Source organism: Orycteropus afer, unplaced genomic scaffold, assembly GCF_000298275.1.
Source record: "Orycteropus afer afer isolate SDZICR_OR568_19922 unplaced genomic scaffold, OryAfe1.0 scaffold00010, whole genome shotgun sequence".
Taxonomy (NCBI): domain Eukaryota; kingdom Metazoa; phylum Chordata; class Mammalia; order Tubulidentata; family Orycteropodidae; genus Orycteropus; species Orycteropus afer.
Genome location: NW_006921597.1, coordinates 12,566,184 through 12,587,542, shown reverse-complemented (window position 1 = coordinate 12,587,542; position 21,359 = coordinate 12,566,184). Strand labels below are relative to the sequence as shown.

The window sequence follows — 21,359 nt, the reverse complement described above, 5'->3', positions numbered from 1 at the left end:
GGTCCAGTCTACCTGACCTAAGTGGTTCATCTCTTCACTATCCCAGACACAAACCATTCACCTCTGAATGAAAGGAGCCCCAGTCGTGCAGTGGTTGAGCACTGGCTGCCAACCAAGAGGCAGACAGTACGAATTCATCAGTCACTCTGCAGGGGAAAGATGTGTCAGTCTGCTTTCATAACATTCCAGCTTATGGAGCAATTCTACTCTGTCCTGTGCGGTCACTATGAGTCAAAATTGACTTGATGGCAACAGGTTTAGGATTTTTTTTTATATACTTCTGAATGTTTGCACAGATTGCATCTCTCTCCCATTAAGCTTGGATCTACTCATTTTCAAAATGCCACGTAAACTTCTCCTCCTGGAAGCCTTCCCAGATTAACCCCACCAAACTCCAGTTACCTCTTTAACTCTCCTTTCCTTGTACACCAGTATAGAGAATTTTAATTAAATTAAATAAGACACTGGCCATTCAACAAGAAATGGCTAGACCTGACTGTTGGCATAAAACGATACACTTAGCCCTGAGGAGAAATACAAGAGAAATTCAAATATAGGAGAAAAGCCATTCTTGGACCATATAGAATTTACAAGACAGAATATGATTCAGGATATTGCTGAGGGATTGTTGTTAGGTGTCATTGAGTCAGTTCTGACTCATAGTGACCCTATGTACAGCAGAAGAAAACACTGTCCAGTCCTGCACCAATCTCACAATCCTTGCTATATTTGAGTCTATTGTTGTAGCCACTGTGTCAATCCATCTTATTGAGGGTCTTTCTCTTTTTCCCTGTCTACTTTACTAAGCATGATGTCCTTCTCCTGGGATTGGTCCCTCCTGATAACATATCCAAAGTGTGTAAAATGAAGTCTTGCCATCTTCCCTTCTAAGGACCATTCTGGTTGTACTTAGTCCGAGACAGATATGCTAAAGGATACAGAGAAAAATCAGAGGGGTGATTGCTGTGAGACCAGAAGGCTGCATGGAGGAAGAATCAGGTAGACTTTGGGAGGTGGGTTGGTGTGAGCCAGGCAGAAAGGTAGGGAAAAGGCTTCCCTAACAGAGGGACCTGAGTATACAAAGAGGCAGGAGGCAGGAATGGCCAGGCATATTCAGAACCAGCCTGTCTAGGGAGGAGGAACTGCTGGGGCCGTTCCTGAGCCAGGCAGCTCAGGTCCAAAGCGCGGCTTTCAGAACAGAATCTGGCATGCAGGATAGATGGGAGCTGACTGTCAGCAGCCCTCATTGTTCCTCATTGCCCACCACACTGGCTACAAGACTTCATATACACTGAGTGTTCAATCATTCCCGGGGAAGGCTGACTTGGGCCTCCAAGCTCCCAAATAATTGGAATTTAGAGTCAGCACAAAACAAAATAAATAAATAAATATATAAACAGTTAAAAAAAAAAAAAGCACCAGCCTGCTTGTTTCCTCTCCCCCTCCTTTTCCTCAGCCTTCACTTGTCTCTCCCAGCACAAGCAGAGTGAGGAGCCTCGCTTCTGAGAGCTTTGCCTGCTGGGACAGAATATCCATCTCAGACACACTGCAAGCCAAGACAGGGTGTGTGAGCATGGTGAACTCCTCCTGGGCCTGAACTCTCTCTGCCCCAGCTAAAATGCTTCCTCTCCACCTATGAAGTTATAAGAGTCCTCCCCCCATCCAGTTTCACTTCCCCTTCTCCAGGGAATAAACACTTGCTATTGAGTTGACTGTGACTCATGGTGACCCCATGTGTGTCAGTGTAAAACTGTACTCTATAAGGTTTTCAAGACTGATTTTTCAGAAGTTGATTCTCAGGCCTTTCATTGGTGGTAGAATTCTTGCCTTCCATGTGGGACAGCCAGGTTCGATTCCTGGCTGATGCACCTTACGCACACCCACCACCTGTCTGTCAGTGGTGGCTTGTATTTGCTATGAGGGCAAAAAAGTTTCTGCAGAGTTTCCAGATGAAAATGGACGTGGGGTCACTGTGAGTGAGGGGCCAACTTGACGGCAGCTCACAACAGCATCCAGGAACCCTCCCCTGGCTGTCATAACTCTCAGGCATCTTATAAGCTCCCACAGTACATAGTGTTGCTAGCGGTTCAAACCCACCAGCCACTCCTCAGAAGGAAGGTTGGGCAATCCTACTTCCGTAGTGATACTGCCTCAGAAACCCAAGGAGGGGTCGCTATGAGTTGGGGCCGACTCAACGGCACATAACAACAACAACAACAACAACAACAAAGCTACCGCATGGATAATTCTTATCTCTGTAATTAGATTGTAAACTTCTGTAGGTTAAAGAGCCTGTCTTCCATCCCAGCCCAACCCCCTCTCCAGAGCCTGGCACAGGGCTCTGCTGAGGAGGAGCAGATGGAGGACGCTTATAATGATACTGATTGAAGATGAAGAGGATGACAATGACTTGTCTAGTGCTGTTTGGATGATCTGCCTGTGTCTGAAGCTAGGCTGGGGACATGAGAATGAAGATAGGGTAAGGAAAGCCACAGAGTCCTAGGATCCTGAAAGCTGGCATTCAGGTGCGTGGCATCTTAGGCCCAGACTTACTCTGGGACTGAAGCCCCCCTCATGCGTGGAGCTGATGGCACAGGGAGGGAGGCAGGAACTCTGATGAGGAGCACAGGAGGCCTCAAAGGCCGAGTTGAGAGCTCTGCAGTCTGCAGCCCCTGGCCCTCACTTCTCCCTCTCTGTGAACCCCTCTTCCCTGGCCTCAGCCTCACTGTGGGAAGGACTGACTGAGCTGCTTTCTCTACCTGTCACCATAATGACACCATTGCCTTAGGAGGCTACAAGAGCCACACCAGATGTAAACTTCAGAGTGATTTATAGATCAGAGCTTCTGGGCTTGGGGCCGGCGCACAGCTGCTGTTCTGGCCCGCCCCGTCTGCTGGCCCCACAGCTTGTGCTGTTCTTGAGGATGACAATTCAGGAAAGTGAACTGGGAGGAGGCATTGGGGTACATGACTGGACTGGTCAGAGTCAGCACTAGCTATGAGAATTGGGTGTCCCAGAGACCCTCCTTTATTTAGAAAAGGATTCCTACCCTTTTCTCACTAGAGTCTGACTGTCCCTGTTTACCTTCTCACAAATTCAGCACAGAGATATTGAATATTTATTGGCAAAAAGAGAGGCTACGGATTGAATGGGGTCACCACTGCTCCAAAGATATGGTAAGAAATATTGAGAGAGCTAGTTACCACTCAAGATACCAGGTCTAAGGCCACCAGAGCTTGGTGGAAATGCCCCTGCTGGGCTCTCAGCTATCCAGGTACACCAGCTACATCTGCAGGGTGCAATTCCATAGCTTCCTCCACACCCACCAAGAAGGGCTCTGGGTGTGCCCTCTCTAATTCTCTTTGCCAAACTTTGTCCTCCCTTGTCTTAAAATCTCCTTGAGCTTCATTCAGCTCCTTAAAACCTTCTCTGGCCAATTTTAGTTGATTGTAAACAGCCTAACATCTCCTCCCTGATGTGCAGGTTAGCCAGGTCTCCTTTCAGGCCTGCTTCCCTCATCTCCCAGACTCAACTGCGAAAACAATTCCCAAGAGAAGGGATACAGTTGTGGGATAGTCATTAGTGTTGTTCATTAAGTATCTCTAGTTCTTCTGGGAATGTGGTAAGATTACTTTGCCCTGCACCCTTGATGTTAGGAGTTGCCATGTTCTTGCTTTGAATAGTGAAATGTGAGTGAAAGTGGCATGTGTCACTTCTGTGTGGAAGCTTTAAGAAATAGTGAATGATTTGCCATGTCCTCTTCCTCCACATGCTGTAACTATGGGAGCCCATGCCAAGATAAAGTCATTGCCAACTGTGATCCCTGAGTAACAAGGTAGAGTAGAGCCCCCAGCTAAGGTGCAAAGCACATGTGACATGAATGAGAAATATACCTTTATTGTCTTAAATCATTAGACTCCTAGGATTTGTTATTACTGCAGCATAACTTGAGTCATCCTGATTAATAATATAGTCTGTTCTTGACTGCTTATTCTAAACTCCTAATACACACTAATGTCCTCAGTAGATTCTGCTGAGTCAGTCTGCAGGCCTGTTCCAATCTTTATCCATGATCAAAGAGACATATAATGTTATTTTATAGGTGGTAAACCTGAGACCTAGCAGGTAAAGAGAACCACCTCATAATATGTGATCAGAAAAAACAGTAGATGAGAATTCACTTCCCTTTCCACCCACATGGGAGCCCTACTACCTCCCCACACACCAACTTGGAACAGAGTGCAAGGGCTCCCTCAGGATGGGCTGGGCCATTGGGCAGTTTCCAGAGTCTCTTTCATACCCTAAAGGGCAAAGGCCTACTTATCTCTAGAGGGATGAGGAGGTTGGGAACTTGTCCCACCCAACCCAGAACTGCACATCCCCGAGGATAGCTGGGGACCAAGGCTATACTCACACTTGTGGCATACTGGATGTCCTTCCAGATGGAGGTTTCCCGGGACAGGTCGGAGGCCTCAAAGAGGTTGTCCAGGATGACCTCCCCAATCATGTCGTGGCGGGAAAATCGATCGAAGTCAAAGACACTGAGATGCAGCTTGCGGTCAGCCAGCTCCTCATAGGGCACCGGGAAGTGGAAGTTCTCATCGAAGGTGGGGTTCAGGGTCTTGCGGTGCACCCGTGTCTGCAGCTTGCACTTGCGGTCAGGCAGGAGGTAGATCTTGACATAAGGGTCAGAGCTGCCACAAAAGTCCTTGGCAGGGAGGTCGAAGGCCTTCAGAATGCGTACGATCAGGGTCTCACTCTCGTAGTCATAACGTAAGCTGAAGTTGATCTTCCCGCAGCTCTTGGCAGCCTCAGACTTGGCATCATCCCCGTCCACTGACTTCTGCTTGTAGAGCTCAGGCTTGATGCGGCCAATGCTGGTGGGCTGCTCTGCCGCCAGTGGCAGCTCATTGCCATAGTCAACACTGGAAACGTGCATCTGCCGTGGCAGGTGGCGCTTGAAGGAGGTGTGCCTGGGCGTGGGCAGGAGAGAGCAGAGAAAGTGTGGTCAGTACTCAGGGAAAGAGGATGCAGGCAGACACACCACTGGTCGTCCTGGCTCATCCTACCTCTTATGGAGCCTCCTTGTCCTCCCTCTTGTTGACCTCACTTTTCCTCTGCACATGCCCTGTGAATAGGGTTGTTGTGAGGATTGTTGTGGTGTGCCGTCAAGTCAGTTCCACCTCATAGCAACCCTATGGGACAGAGTAGATGTGCCACATATGGTATCCCAGGCTGTAATCTTTATGGTAACAGATCACCAGGTCTTTTCTTTTCTCTTTTTAAAACTTTTTATTGTGATGGGGTGCAGTTTTACAAAACAGATTCGTTTTACATTCAATAATTCATACACGTTTTGTTTTATGACACTAACTACAGTCCCCGCAATGGAACAGCCCTCCTCCCACCTCCTCCCTTCGCTGTGCCCTTCTTACCTATGTGTTCCTGCCTGCCTAGCTTTCTCTCTGTGCAAATGCTGCCCTTCTGATCTCCCATGGTTGACTGTTCTAAGGAGTACATCTCCCTGGTGTAGTTGTTCAGCTCATAGACCTGTCTATTGCTTGGCTGAGAGTTAAGCCATTGGAGTGAGTTCAATTCCAGGCCTGAAAGGTGACTCAGGGCCACAGTCTCAGGGGTCCCACCAGTCTCTTTCCAACCAGTAATCCTGGCATTTCTTTCCTTCTGTGAGTTCAAATCACCGATTTTTCAGTTAGCAGGTGAGTGCTTAACCATTGTGCCACCAGGGCTCTTTGTTGCAAGGATTACATGTCTTAAGACTTGTAAGACACTTGGAATGGTGCCAGGTGTACAGGAAACTCAATACATGTTAAAAAGAAAACTGACTGCCATCGAGTCATTTCTGACTTTCTGAGGCTATAAATCTTTACAGAAGCAGATCACCCAGTCTTCCTTCTGTGCAGCAGCTAGTGGGTTTGAACGCTGACCTTCCAGTTAGCAGTCAAGTGCCTTATCCACTACATCACCAGAGCTCCTCAATACATGTTAGTTATTGTTATTCTTATCATTATTCCTGCTTTTCTGCTACCTGCTTTCTAGGTTTCTTTCCTAGTAGTTGTGTCTCAGCTTCCTTCATCAAACCCTTAGAAGGATCATCCTTTCTTAACTCAGTGTGGCATGATCTTAAGTATCATCAACATCACCATTTCATCACCACCACTACCATTACTTGCTGCCATATCAACTCTGACTCATGGTGGCCCCATGTGTGTCAGGATAGAACTCTGCTCCATAGGGTTTTCAATGATTGATATTTTGGAAGTAGATCACCAGGACTTTCTTCCTAAGCACATCTGGATGGACATGAACCTCCAAGCTTTCAGTTAGCAATTGAGTGGGTTAACCATTTGTACCACCCAGGGGCTTTCATAGTTCACATTTATTGAGTATTTACTATATGCCAGGCACTGGAGTGGTTAAGAGGATGGACTCTTGGGGCCAGAATGTGTAGGTTCATTTTGGTTCTGCCACTTTCTAGATATGTGCCCTTGGGCAAGTTATTTAACCTCTTTGTGCTATAAAATGAGGATAGTAAAAATCGTAATTTCTTATGACTGCTTTGAGGATGAAATGAATTAACACAGATAAAGATACTTAGAACAGGGACTGGTGTATAATATGCAACGTATGTGTCAGCTTTCATTACTACTTAGGTTTTTTTTTTTCTCATTGCCTCCTCACTCCAACCTTAGGAGAGCCGCTAGCCCTATTTTACTATTGAGAAAGATGAGGTTTAGAGAAGGTGAGCAAGTTGCCCAAGGCTGTATGACAAATCCTGTCAGTGCAAACCCTAGCACTTTCATTCCTAACCTCCCCTCTGAAGACCAGCCCTCCTTCCCTCTGGCTGGTCCCCTGGGAGTCTAGGGAGACATTACAGAGGCCCAGGAATCCACCCCTAAGTCTTGAATAAACATAATCCTCACACATACATTCACCCTGTCTTTTAAAAGTATTTCTGAATTTAGGTTTATGTCATTATGTATATGAGTTTTGTTTGTTTGTTTCTTCAGTTAAAGGATATCAAGTATACAATCGTTGTCATGCAAGAACTATATGAAAGGGTTCAGAGGGATTTTCTTTCTCAAAATGCTAATGATCTCTTGCCTTCTTTTCCATGCACTAGAGTAAAGCCACTTGGCTTTACTGACATAATCCCTAAACACACCAGGAACTTTTTGCCTCTGGGCCTTTGTATATTCTCTTTCTTCTGCCTGAAGTCTTTCCTTCCTCACAATACCCTACACAACCCTGCACTCCCCCCCACATCCACCCACATACCAAATGCACAACACATGAACAGCATCCCACCTCAAAGGTATCCCTTTCATGAAGTCTTTCCTGGTGCCCATTTACTAGTTGGCACCCCCTTTTACCTGGTGAAGTATAGCATCTGAATAGTCTCCTATCTAAGTACAAGTGTCATATATCTGGTGTCTAGTCTGCAAAAGCTGGAATCTCATTAACATATGAAATGAATAAGGGAATGTGGACTATGGGGTTTGGGATAGGGAAGGGTCCACCCTCACCTGATAGATGACGCTGGCTCTGTGGTCTGCCGCTGCAGCCGTGTATGACGCATGATATGCTCCTTGACGGACATCTGCACCTCGGCCGGGATATCTGGGGACGTGTGGCTGATCTTCACGGCCGCCTCGAGAAAGCCCAGGGTGCTGGGGTCTTTCAGCTTGTCCGCCATGTTGCCTCTGGAGCTGGGGCTCTGGAGACCCTCCAAGGGAGGGTTAGCAGAAGAGGGACTGGAGGCCTCCTTGCTCCTCCAGGGCATCCAGCACAGCTTCCAAAAGAGAAAGAGAAAAACTGCCACCAGAGCCACGCCACACACAATCACTACCACTGTGAGGAGGCTGACAGAGGTGCCTGCCCTCGGCACGAGCCAGGCAGGAGGCCAACAGAGACAGACAGGAGGGAGAAGCGGGTGAGGGTGTTGGAGGAGGGGGGCACAAGGGAGGGACAAAGACGGAAGAAGAGAAAAGAATGGTCATGAGAAAGCTGCCAGGTCAGAGGGAGAGATGGTTCCTAGGGTTGTCTCTTAATTGTCCACGTAGTGCAACATCTGCAGTATGTGAGCACCTCAGGCTGACTTCTCCAGCCCCACCCCCACCCCAGCTTGGGGAGCACCTGGGCTGTCTCCCCTCCTGCCTGTGCACAGGGAAAGGAAAGGAATTTAAATAGCAGCCTAAGCAAAATGTGCAAATTCCTGAAGCGTTCCACATTTGGATGCTGTTTGAATTTCTATTAGGGCTGTTACTACGGCCAGACTTTTTTTTTGTACACAGCTATCTTCCACCACAGGCTGTGAGACCCTGGGGAGAAGAGACTCCACTAACTCTCCCTTCTCAATTCCTTACCCCATTCCACCCCAGCCAAGCCTAAAGCAGGAGCTCAGTAAGTGTTTATTGAGTTGACTTGGAAGTGAATGAGATAGAGCATAATCTCCTTGAGAGGAGGAATTAGCTCTATACTTCTCCCCTACTCCCAGGACTCTGCACATAGTAGGCTCAATAAACACTTGCATTAAATGGAACTCTATCCCACATGATATGTTTCAAAGTTAAATACAAACAATTCTTATAGCTGTCATCTTTTCCATTCCTGTGGATATTAAAGAGCTTTGTTGAATGCTACAGTTGGTGGTGAGGTGGCAACTCACTGCCCTATCCCAGACCATCCGTGCTCCCATTATCCAAGAAGAGCTGTGAAGGATGCCCCATTTTTGGAGAAATTATTAAGCAGCCCTCTCTCCCCCTTCTTCTTCCCACATATGGGAATGAACCTTTGAACCCAAGGCCTCTTCTTGCTCTGGGTAAAGGGGTTAGAAGGTGCTAAACCAATGGCATACTGGGCAAGATTGCAAAATGGCCCCTTGTAAACAAGCCAAAAGAGTTTGGTTTGGTTTACCTGATGATGGAAATGTTGAGAAATCCCATCATCATCATAACTGATTGCTGGCTTCTCTTGAAAAAGCTGGCCACTTGGTAACTAGATCTATATATACTCCTGCATGCTGGGAAGTGACCACCCTCTTTGCAGGGGTATGTCCTTACCAGCTCTTCTCTCCCCTCCCTTCCCTGACATCTTATGCTCACATTCTGTTACCTGTCTGGCCCCTGCAGCTGTATGAGTTTGCAGCCTCTGGGCTAGCTTGTCCCAGTGCTTTAACCCTCTAAGGATTTAAGATGAGAAATGACCTCAGGTGTACTGAAGCCAGGCTGTCCTTTAACAGACAGGAACAGTGATCCAAAGAAGGGACTTGCCCAGGGACATATGGTCAGTCAGAGGCAGAGACTGGGCCAGGTTCCAGATGTCCACTGCCCAGCTCGGCTCTCTTTCCACTGTCCCAAACTGTTTGTCCCTCACCAAACTGCTGGTGATTATGAAGGCCTATTTTTCATATTTGTATGGCTTAGGGCCTATCAGAGAAACTGGCACATAGGAAGAATGAATGAATGAATGGCAGATAAGAGGGCTATAGTTATCTCTCATCTCAATTAGGTTCAACCAACATTTACTGAGCACTTGTCACTGCTAACCAGAAGGCTGACAGTTCAAACCCACTAGCCACTCCTCAGAAGGAAGCCTGGGCAATCTACTTCCACAGAAATACCACCTTGGAAACCCAAGGAGTGGTCGCTATGAGTCGCGATCACCTCAAAGGCAGTGAGTTTGGTTTTGGTTTTATCACGTGCCAGGTTCTGTGCTAGGCTTGGGCTACAAAGATGCCCAGAGGGAAGCAAGGTACTCTCATAGAACACACTCCCACGGAAAGCTGTCCCATGTCCAGAGAGAGAGAGAACAACAGCCATTCTCTCTGGGGAGCCAGCACTAACTCCCCCACAATGGAATACTTGTATTGATCAGCTACCATCTCCAGAATCTAGGGAAGAAGAGCAGAGAATCTGCAAGTCTTTAGCCACACCCTCCCCAGCCCTCTGCAGAGAGACATTGGAGCCTTTCCCTGGCTAATGAAGCTGGGCCAGTCCTTCATCCAGAGACTGCCAGGGACCAGGAAAGCTGATTGTAAGTAACTTCTAGACTAAAAGTCTCCAAAGTGATGTGCCTGCACCCTAGAGATCACAAGAGAAAACAGCAGCAGACCATTTTAATATTTATTTGTGATCTTAAAAATAAGAATTTGAAATTTTAATATGTACCCTGATCATCATTAAGAGCTGAAATTGACTTGACGGCACCAAACAACAATTATTGAATTTGTCAATTCATTGAAAATTTCTATATCAAAAGTACAAGGGTTTTTTGTTTTGTTTTGTTTTTTTAAATGTATTCACTCATGTAATTCTCCCAAACAAAATAGGTACAACTGTTATCAGACATAGAGACTGAAGCACAGAGGGTTAAATAAATTGCCTGAGTCACACAGCAAATAAATGGTGGAACTAGAATAAAATCCAGCCAATCTGTCTATGCAACAGGATCTGTGTATTTGGGAACAAATATACATCTATCAGAAGTACTTGGTCAAGTTTTTACTTTATTATGATGAGTTCATGATCAAAAATGTTTGTAAACTTTTCTTTAGGCCCTTGCCCCACTGGGGTTCACCCAGAAAGCTACCACAGATACACGTGCCCTTATTCAAGTATCTGGCCATCTCTAGACCATTCACATCTGTTCTCTGTTACAGCTGTTCTGAATGTGTTCTCTGTAATATGAGTCACCTTAAAACAAAAGGTACTTCTAGGGCTCTGCTTTCCCTTGATCATACATCTTACTTGTTCTGGTAATAATTAGAATTTTAATGAGAAGAGGTGGGGAGAATGGGGAGAATCCAGAGAGCATAGAGTGCATTTAAATTTTCAGCCTGACAAAAAAAATGGAATTCAGAATGAAAAGAGAGGTGGGGGAGGGGTGGGCTCAGGGAATCAATTTCTCCTCAGTGTGGGGTGTGGTTGCTATTTTGATTGCTTTTCCACATGACCACCAACCTCCCAACACCCTGTTCCCTCTGATATGTGATTAGGGAAGGCAGAAAGTATGGATTATTGGGAATCAGCATTCAGTGCTCAGTGCTCAATACTGGTTATGTAAGACCAGGAAGCCCTACCTATGCCTGGAGAATCTTCTTCCAGGATTAGGAGAGCTGGGCTTTTGATGTCGTATGGGCAATAAATGAACTGGATCTCAAACACTGAACAGGTTCATCCCCATACGGGATAAAGAGCAGTGAGCAAGACTGGTAAAACTAGACTGAGGTTGTTGGGGGTGATCGTAGAGGATTTAGCCCTTTTAAGATCACTAATATTTGGCCTTGAACTCAGCCAACTGTTTCCTCATATCCTGGTGAAATGTGCATTGAGGCTAGGAAGAGATGTACCTCCTGTGTGCCCTAAAAAAAAAGAAAACAAAACCAGTTGCCATCAAGTCACTTCTGACTCAAGCTACCTCTTGTGTGTCAGAGTAGAGTTATGCTCCATAGGGTTTTCAGTGGCTGATTTTTCAAAAATAGATAGCCAGGCCTTTCTTTCAAGGAGCCTGCGGATGGACTTGAACCTCCAACCTTTAGGTTAGTAGGTGAGCTCCTTAACTGATTGTACTATGAAGGGACCTATGTGGCCTAAGCGTTAAGCAAAAGCTCAAATTATCTAAGAAATGCACCCTTCCCTAAAGCCTGCTGGAATCAACCCACAAGGACACTTTTTTTTTGCCAGGAAAGCACAGGTGCACAAGAAGCCTTTGTTATGGATTGAATTGTGTCCCCTCCAAAATATGTGCCTACTTGGCTAGGCCATGATTCTCAGTATTATGTAATTAGCCTCCATTTTGTGATCTGAGGTGATTATCCTATATGTTGTAAATGTTCACCTTTAGGATGGTAACGAGGCAGGGTTAGAGGCAGGATACAATTTACAGGATTGGCTTGTATCTTGAGTCAATCTCTTTTGAGATATAAAAAAGATTAAATAAGTGAACAGAGATGGAGGGACCTCAGTACCACCAAGAAAGAAGAACTGGGAGCGAAGCATGTCCTTTGGACTTGGGTTTCCTGTGCTGAGAACCTCCTAGACTCATGAAAAGAATGATGCCAAGACACACGGAGATCTCCAAAGGACACCAGACCTACTGAGGTTGAAAGGAGAAAAGGACCTTCTTCCAGAGCTAACAAGGAGAGAAAGTTTTCCCCTAGAGCTGGTGCCCTGAATTCAAACTCAAACCTCCTAAACTGTGAGTGAATATATTTGTTTGCTAAAGCCATCCACTTGTGGTATTTCTGGTATAGCAGCACTAGAGAATTAAGACAACCTTCAGTATCATTTTGCCAATCATGTCTTGTTTGAACCTCTATCCTATAAGGCACGTAGAACTCAGCTACCTTTTTGAGTGATTCAGGCATCTTCACAGTTACTCCATGAACTAGCTTCAGAACAAGAAAGAGGTAAGCCTCCAGTAAGAGAGAAAGTCCTTGGCACAGCACTGAAAAAGGGAAAGCACTTCCTAAGCATTTGTATGCTCTCCTTTTCCTTCTTTATTTCTCCTTTAGCCTGGAGAGAAAGGAGCATCGCCCTGATCAGTCTGGGGTCATTCAAGACCCATTGGCTCTGTGTGACTTTGGAAAGCTCTCTCAGCCTCCATTTCCTCATCTGTAAAATGGAATTGTAATAGTATCTCTCTCATAGGGTCATTGTGAGGTTTAAATGAGACCAAAAGTGTATGAAAAATACTGAGTGACAAGAATGTAGTGAGCAACATAATAAACATTAGCTAATTTTTTGAAACTAGCACATCCACTAGTTTCAGACTTGCTTAGTGAGCAGTATACCTACAAGCCAAGAGCACTACTAAATAGAATTAGCTTTTATTATTATTTTATTTTATTATGATTTAGGTGAAAATTTACAGAGCAAATTCAGTTTCCATACAGCAGGTCACATACACTTTGTCTCATGACATTGACCACAATTTACCACAGTGCAACAGTTCCCCTCCCACTTCCTCCTGATAGCCACCTCTTCCCTCCATGCACTCCTGCCCCCTGAGCTGTCTCCCTGTGCACAAACAGCCCTTCTTTTTCCCATGATTGTGCTCTCCAAGGAATTTATCTACTTCAGGTAAATGTTCAACTCATATGCCTGTCTTTTGTTTGGCTGGAAGCCACAGGTGTGGGTTCAATTCCAGACCTGAAGGGCAGCTAGGGACCATAGTCTCAGTGCTTCCACCAGGCTCTATCAGACCAGCAAACCTGGTCCCCCACCTTTTTTTTTTCAAAATGATTTTGAGTTTTGTTCCGCATTGTTCTCCCTCTCTATCCAGGATCTCCTACATAGATCTCCCTTCGAGTGGTTGACTGTGGTAGCCAGGCACCATCTAGTTCTTCTGGTCTCATAGTCGCGGATCACATGGTGTACCAGTTGCTAGGATTAATTGTTTCCATGAATCTTTGATTTTCTTCATTCTTCTTTGCTAAATATAATTAACTTTTACTTTATCATTACAAATCAGGAATAATCTCTGAGCAGAACCATTAAGATGAATACTAATAATATTATTTGCCAGTTATTTCTATATAGTAAGCACTGTGTCCTTTATATCATCTCATTTAATCTTTAGGTCCCTTTGTGGTGCAAATGGTTAAACACTCCATTAGCAGAGATATATATTTCATACTCATATTCATTTGTTTGCATTAAATACAGTCATTTCTTTGTTACCATCACCAGCTACCTGGTTAACAGTACTGAGCTTCCAAGGAGTAAGAAGAACATCAAGGGAGAAAAATCTACAATTGAGAAGACCTTGTGCTCTTGTAATTTTTTCTTGGAAATTGGAGAAAAAGAAGCCCACTACTCAATAACACATACAAAATACCTTTGTCCAGGTACAAGAGGGACCCAGTATCTCATGGGAACCTGGTTTGGGAAATGACAGTAGCCAATTACTCAGCAGCCTTTGGGAGAGAAAAGAACTATGGAACAAGGGTTGGAAACACATGCTAGTGAGCTAGCACTGTGCACTGATGCATGGCTCCTATACCTGGTCAGGGAACTGAGCTTTACCAGTGTTCAGACACTGAACAGACATCTCAGGTGGGCACCAGCTCCAGAATGACCACAGAACTCCTGTCATCCACATTGCTTGCTAATAGTGTGAACTTGAGCAAGTTACTTTACCTCTCCAAACTTTGGTTTCTTCTTACTCAGTGGTGATTCTAATTATTTCTATCTCACATTACTATTGTGAATATTAAATCAGCTAAAACTTTAAGCCCAGTGCCTGGTACATGGTGAACGTCCCCAATATGTAAGCTGCTCTTATTCTTGATGTTTTATTTTTGAGTGGAGATAACAGTTTACTATATAGAGAACAGACTCAAAGCTAGGCCCTCTTAGGTAGGGAAGGGGGATACTGTAAATTTTCAGGATATTAAACTAGAGTCAAACTTCTGAGAGACCTCAGTCCCCTCTTCTTTCCTGGAAAGTTAAGAGGCCTCTGAAGGCCAACAGGGCGGGGCCTGCTTATCACACTAAGTGGTACTATCTGGCTGGGGTGATGGCTCCTGACCTTCCTCCTTTCCCTGGAAAATGCTGGGTTATTAATTAGCAGCCCAGGGCTTTCTTATCTCCCCTACTGACACTTCTTTCTCCAAAGACAGAGCCCTGGTGCCCTCTCTGTCTCTCTACCCACAGAGTTAGGAATCATCAGCAGTTCTTATCTCTTGCTATTGTTCCTAATTTTCTAATAGGCTCTCATGTCAGAAAAATCCATTTTGTAACAGTAACAGGCATTCTCATGAAAAGATTGTAATTGAAAAGATAAACTGGGGAGGGGAAACAAAAAAGGAAGTACCATTTTACCTGATCACCCCAAAGCTGGAGAAAAAGCTTGGCTTCAGGCCTGGGGTTGCTAGCAGACCCTCCAAAATGAAAAGTGCTCAGCCTATGAAGAGTAGGAGCTCCCTCAGGCGAGGAGCTCTTGTCCAGACACAGACAGAGATGTAGAAAAAGTCCAGCCCAGAGACCAGAGACACAGAGGCCCAAGAGTCTAGAAGAAATAGTGCTTCATCTTCAAAGGGAAGAGACTCTGAGCAGAACCATTAATATGCATACTAATAATATTATTTGCCATTTATATCTGCGGGCGCTCTGGTGGCCTAGTGTGTAAGGCATTTGACTGCTAAGCAGAAGACTGGTGGTTCAAACCCACCAGCCACTTTTCAGAAGGAAGACTGGGTAATTTACGTCCTTAGAGATACCACCTCAGAAACCCAAGGAGGGGTTGCCATAAGTCGGGATTGACTCAATGGCAGTGAGTTTGTTTGTTTTGTTGTTGTTGTTGTTTGATTTATTTCTATATAGTAAGCACTGTGCCTCATTTAATCTTTAGGTCCCTACCTGGTGCAAATGGTTAAACACTCTAGTACTAGCTGAAAAGTTGGCAGTTCAAGCCTACCCAGAGGCACTCAGGAAGACAGGCCTAGAGATCTGCTTCTGAAAGGCCACAGCCCTGAAAACGCTATGGAGTTCAGTTCCAGTCTGTATACATAGGCTCACCATGAGTTGGAATCAACTCAGTGGCAACTAACAACACAAATGTAATCTTTATGGCTACCCTAAGAAATGAGTATACACCTCTCACAGATAAATATATTAAATTTAGAGATGCTAAATAACTCGTTCAATGGTACATTGCATTAAGTAGAAGAGTTGGGATTGAACCTAGAACTTTCAGATGCCAAAGTCCAAGCTCATGAGCCAGGCGTCTCTGAGTGCCCTGAGTATGAGCTAAAGAACTGTGGAGTTATCAGCTAGGGCATGAAGTTGAGGAGGCATTTCTTAGTTGTAAGTGGGGCAGATAAGAGGGAGTCCTTTGCTTTGTAGCCAGACCCTCTGCACCTGGGCAGAACCCTGAAGACTTGAATTATTACTGGCCCCTCAATACATACACATACACAGCCATCTCTTTCTTCTTTCCTGAAAAGTGTAGATACTGCAGGCCACCCATCAGCCACCAGGCAAATAACCAATGGCCACTAGGGAAGTCCCACTCAGAGACATACCTGAGAGAAGTATTTCTGTGTGTGTGTGTGTGTGTGTGTGGGTTGGGGAAACAAGGGCTGCTCTGTTCTGAGGTTCATAGATGAGGTCCATTAATAATAAGCTCTGCTGTTTGGCTTGTAAATTTATTAGAAGAACTCACTGTAATTAAAATTTGGGGCTAGAGGGAGGGGGAGTGAGGGCCTTTGCTTCCTTTCCTTCTTTCAGAGATCCAGGCCGAGCTACCGATGGGGATAATTAGCAGAGTCCAAACAGAGAAAGAATTAATGCTCCTGAAAAAGCTGTGATGAGGAGAGACAATGCTGGACTAATTACGGCAGCAACAAGCTTTATGACTGAGCGCCCACTTCCACCATCATTAGGGGATTCGGGGATAAATCTGAGACTAACATGGAGTATTACAGCTAACAGAGCATTAGCATCAATTTTGTAATTATTAGCATGATTATTTGGCCTGATGGTAACTGTACCATTTTGCCTGATCAGTCTGGGCATGTGGCCCTTCTGAATGGGGGGATCAAGGCTGGGTGATGGAAGTGAGGGTCAGACAGAGAGAAGGAAGATTCTTTTCCTTTTCTGTGCCTCCTCTTGCCCATACATGCATCTAGTGAGAGGAGAGGTCAGCCTGGTCCACGCAGAATAAGAAACACAGCTCAGCACCTCCAAGAGAGAGAAGGAAGGGATGAGATAGTTCCATTAGACCTGGGAGCCTCCAGAGATGGAAGTCCTGCTCACCTCTACTTTCAAAGAGCTCTGATTTCAGTTCCTAAACATGGCCCAGTCATTTGAGGCTTCATTTCCTAAGCAGGGCCAGCAAGAGTTCCACCTGGCTTGGTCAGGACTTTCTCCACCATGCTTTTCCCACTCCAGGCAACTCTATACAGACCCTAAAGATACCTGGCCTACTCCAAATGCCTCAATTCCAATCCTAATTATTTTCAGCCTCATATTCTACCCCCAATTCTGTGGGTAGGGAAGACAGAGTAAAGTTAGAACGGTAAGGAGAGAATACATCTTTTCCTCAGAGCTTGGAAAGATGGAGTATTCTGGATCTACTGTACTCACTTTTGAAGTTCCCACAGTCAGAGGAAGAGAAGAACTTCTAGAACTATAAATCTAAGGGCTTTTCAACTCCTACCTACTGGACCCTGGTTCTAGAATCTTAAAGAGCAAAATATACTATAAAAACCAAAAATCAAACCCTTTGCTCTTGAGTCAAATTCTGACTCATGGTGACCCTATAGGTTAGAGTAGAACTGCCCCATAGGGTTTCCAAGACTGTAAATCTTTATAGAAGCCAAGCACCACAGCTTTCTTTTTTGGAGCAACTGGTGGGTTCGAACTGTCAACGCTTCAGTTAGCAGTCAAGGGGTTAACCACTGTTTTAGCAATGCTCCTAAACATATCATAGAATCAGATTACCGTTGCCATGTGTTCTAAAGGATCATGCATTATACCTTTCCTCAAAGAGGGCAAAATCTGCAGAACTGCTTTCAGCTAGGAGTGAGGCTGATTACTGAAGTTATAGAAACAGGACTTTTGTGTTTTAATGAAACGCTGTGCATTTAATTTTCCATCATAAAAAGGAAAAAAAAAAAATAATTCATGTTGCAAAAGGCCACTTCAAAGCCAGATGGCTGAATCACGGAACATCTACAAAATCATTAGAAAAGTGGACAGACATTATGTTTATCTCATGGTCACAGGTAAGCTGGAGAATAAACATTCCTGACTGCCAGCCTAGGAGGGGCAGGGAAGTTTGGGGTCTCCTGTCAGTCTCCTGCATTTTCTAGAACATCTCTGGACCTTTGCTCACTACCTCAAGTCCAGAACCAAAGCTGTCAAATCAACCCTTTGCACCTTGGCCTATGGAAAAAGTTCATTCACCGACACAAGTTAAATGACACAAGGAAACATGGACAACTGCCTGTAAATGTCCACTTTGGCCGGGATAGAGGTGGATTGAGGAGGAAAGCAGATACTTTATCTTTGGAGATTTGAGTGAAATAGGGGAACTTGCCTTTAGTTGAGACAGGGTGTGTAGAAATGTTTCCAAGTCAGAGTTTGATTAACTGAAATATCCTGTGCAATTTCTAGCACAAACACTGGCATAAAGGAGAGTCTCAATAAGTGATAGAATCTAAATCTCAACTGCTGAATCTCAGGCTGGTGGTAATCCCATGAGCCAGAGACTTAAAGAAGGAAGAAGGCAGGGAAAAACATAACATAATAAAGGGACCTGGGCTTGCTTGCTCTAGCCACTTGCATTTTTTCACGAAATTTGCAACTGAAAAGATCCAGTATTTCTCTGCCTGGAGAATCTGGACTCAGGCAGTGGCTCTAGGACACAGGGAACAGGCATAGTGGTAGGACACCTAGAGCCCTGGTTCTGAACTTCATACTTGTTCCCTAGACCCCAAGCTCACTTAAACCCCTAATGCCCCCAAAGCACTCTCTACTCTCTTTCTTTTGCTGTAATCAAGGGTCTCCTCTGTTTCCCCTACTCTTTTCAGCCCCCTAGCTTGGCCCCAGGGCTTCCTGAGGCTGGTGACTCAGCAGCCAAAGTTAAAGTTCCCCAGGGCTGGCAACTCAAACTCGCCTTCTGAAGCAGCCTGCAGGGGAAGCATACTGATTCATCAGGCTGACTGGCTCTCCCCCTTCAGTATGTCTCACCCACAGTCTGTAAGTGCACAGGCACCTGTCACTCCGGACAACAGAGTATCCTGGAATCAGAACACCAGAGTCTCCCTCCAACAGGATGTGCTACTACCAACCCTCCCCCCAGCTCTCACCCCTGCTTTCCAGCTCTGGTCAGAAAGGAGAGGCAATCTCTGACCTAGGTAGAATAGTACAGGTGTGTTCTCAGCTCAGACCCATAGAGTATAAGAGGTCAGGACCAGCATTAAGAGCTCCACTGCAGATGGATTATTGGAGGAAAGGATAGAGGGAGCTAGAGAGTGAGGTGAGGTAGGAAGATACTCCCTGGCTTGGGAAAAACTGTTGTCTGGTGGGTGTGAGAAATTGGATAGTGTAGGAAGGGATGGCAGTAGAGAACCAGAATCTAATAATACTTGGTGGGCCCTAATCTATTCTGAGATCTCCAAAAAGAGTCAACATCTTCAACCTCCATCATTATACTAACCTCTAAAAGTTCTTCCTTATGTCTAATCTTAGTGCCTTCTGCTGCAGTAATCAACCCATTGATTAAACAGTGCGGAAGCCAGAGACAGAGCAGCGCCCCCTATCATCCACAAAGGACTGAGGTGAGCTCCAGTCACCCCAAGGCTGGCTCCAGTACACACACACACACACACACACACACAGCCTGCGGCTCTGCTCCTAACCAGGGATCCAACGCTATCTCTGACCTTTGACCTTAAGTGAAAACAGGGCCCTAGAACCTGAAGTTGCTGGGGAGCTTACCCCACCTGTACCTGCTTTCCAAACTCTGGCTCCAGTCCCCAGCTTCTTGTCCCAGGAGAAGCACTTGGGAGGACAAAATTCCCGCCTTTCGCGGCCCCCTCCAACCCTTCTTGCGCCCGCGGTGCAGAGTAGCCGGGCGACTCCTCCGCACCCGAAGTCCTAGTGCCACTGGGGCCAGGGTAGGGGAATAAGTAGGGGTGGAGTCAGAGGCGCCTCGGTCCCTGCAGAATGTCCCCACCCCCACCCTGCATTCTCTCGAGGCCTCGCACTATCCTCAGCCCCCTCCTAGATGGGACGCAACCTGCATCCCCTCCCGCCCGGGACCCTCCAGACGTCGGGATCCAGACAAAGAAGCCCCGCTGAAGCCGAAGAGAGTGGCCGCAGGGAACTGGCGCCGCAGGTAAATACCAGCAGCCGGCCAGCCGCCACTCCTGCGACCCTCCCGCGGCTCCAGCCGCCAGGGCGCGACAGGCCATTCCTGCTGTCGCTACTCCTGGGAGACTCTGCAGCTGTGCGCCGGGCCCCGGCCCCGCGGGGCTCGGGCTCGGGACTCACCGGCTCTGGCGATCTGGACTCGGCTCGGGCTCCCGCCTCGGCTCCGCGGCCGCCTGGGGCTGCGTCCGGCAGAGGGTCCGCGCCACTCGGGCAGAAGGCGCCCTCTTGGCAAAGTCGGCGAGAGGCACTGGCTCAGTCGCTCACCGGCCGCGAGTCCGAGTGAGTCAGAGAGAGACCGAGGGAGCGAGTTATAGGGGCGGGGGGGGGGGGTACACCCTCCCCCACTCCGCCCCCCGCCCCCCAGCGGAGACGCAGAAAGGCACTCGCAGCCAGAGAGACACCCGAACACAAAGACCTCGTGCCAGCCGCAGACTCAAGTTTCACCCTGAGAGATTCAGGGGGCTCAAGCAGCGTCCCCGGAGGGAACAGACAAACTGACTGATAGACGGACCCTGGGACCTAGATGCCGCAGCGGAGACAGCCTTTATTTCTCAACTGGGATGTCCCTTATCTCCTGCTTGCGCCACCGACCCCTCCCCTGGCAGATCGCCCACCGCGCGAGCGGAGAGACGAGAGGGGGGGTCTGAGGCCCCAGGGGGCGCCGAGTCCCGGGAGCCTGGCTTTCCGTGGAGGCCCCTGTAGTTGTCCCACTGGAGGAGGCCAGAGGTTTCTCTCTCACCTTGTTGGTCTCCTCGTGTCTTTCCTATTGCCCTGAGGGCGATGGGCCAGGGGACTGGCTGGGGTTCGTTCCAAATGGAGAATCCCGAGCAAGAGTTTTCTCTCTAGATTCCTGGGCTCCTTGGGGAGGGGGAATAGCCAAGGCGAGCATCCAGGAAGGGAGGGGGCTCCGGGTCTCCTGTTACCTGCGTCTGGCGCGCTCGGACTCCGCTCCAGGGGCTGCAACTCGAAGCTCCGACAAGTCTCCACGTCCAGCCCGAGAGGGGGCGGCCGGGCCCGGCACAGTGAGGCCAGGACCGCGAGCGCCGCCTGGCACCGAGGCCCCCCGGACCCCCACACCCCGCTCATGCCCGGGACACCTCCACCCTCCGAGCAGCCGCTGGAACCTGCGCCGCAGCCGGACTGGGGCGGGGCAAGGCTGCCCTAGAAAGACCCTCCCGGCAGCGGCCCCCTGCGCCTCCGTTCGGCTTTAAATCACTTCCCGGCAGGGTCCCCGCCCCTCACGTGGCACCCCGCGGCAGCTGGCAAGTCTGGCGCCTCAAGGCCGCCCCCTCTACATTCAGGGGCCGACCTAGGTCCGGGAGGGTGTGAGGCTGGGGAGCCGGTCTGCCCTGCGTCTTGGAGGGTCCAAGGTCAGGCAAAGAGCCCTGGATCTGGCTCCAGCATTGCCTTGTACGACCTTAGTCCTCTCTGAGCCTCGATTGTCCTCTCTGTGAAAGG

General features: G+C 47.2%; 1 protein-coding gene across 1 annotated transcript in view; it reads right to left on the bottom strand.

Annotated features, from left to right (window-relative positions):
* Window positions 1–20,987, bottom strand: part of SYT6 (synaptotagmin 6) — a 77,547-nt gene extending 56,560 nt beyond the window's left edge. Inside the window, exons 1-3 of the mRNA XM_042782006.1 lie at window positions 20,825–20,987; window positions 7,545–7,893; window positions 4,415–4,973 (exon numbers count right to left, since the gene is read on the bottom strand). Of these exons, the coding sequence (XP_042637940.1) occupies window positions 4,415–4,973; window positions 7,545–7,893; window positions 20,825–20,987 (1,071 nt within the window). The remainder of the gene's footprint in view (window positions 1–4,414; window positions 4,974–7,544; window positions 7,894–20,824) is intronic.
* Window positions 20,988–21,359: the final 372 nt, after the last annotated feature.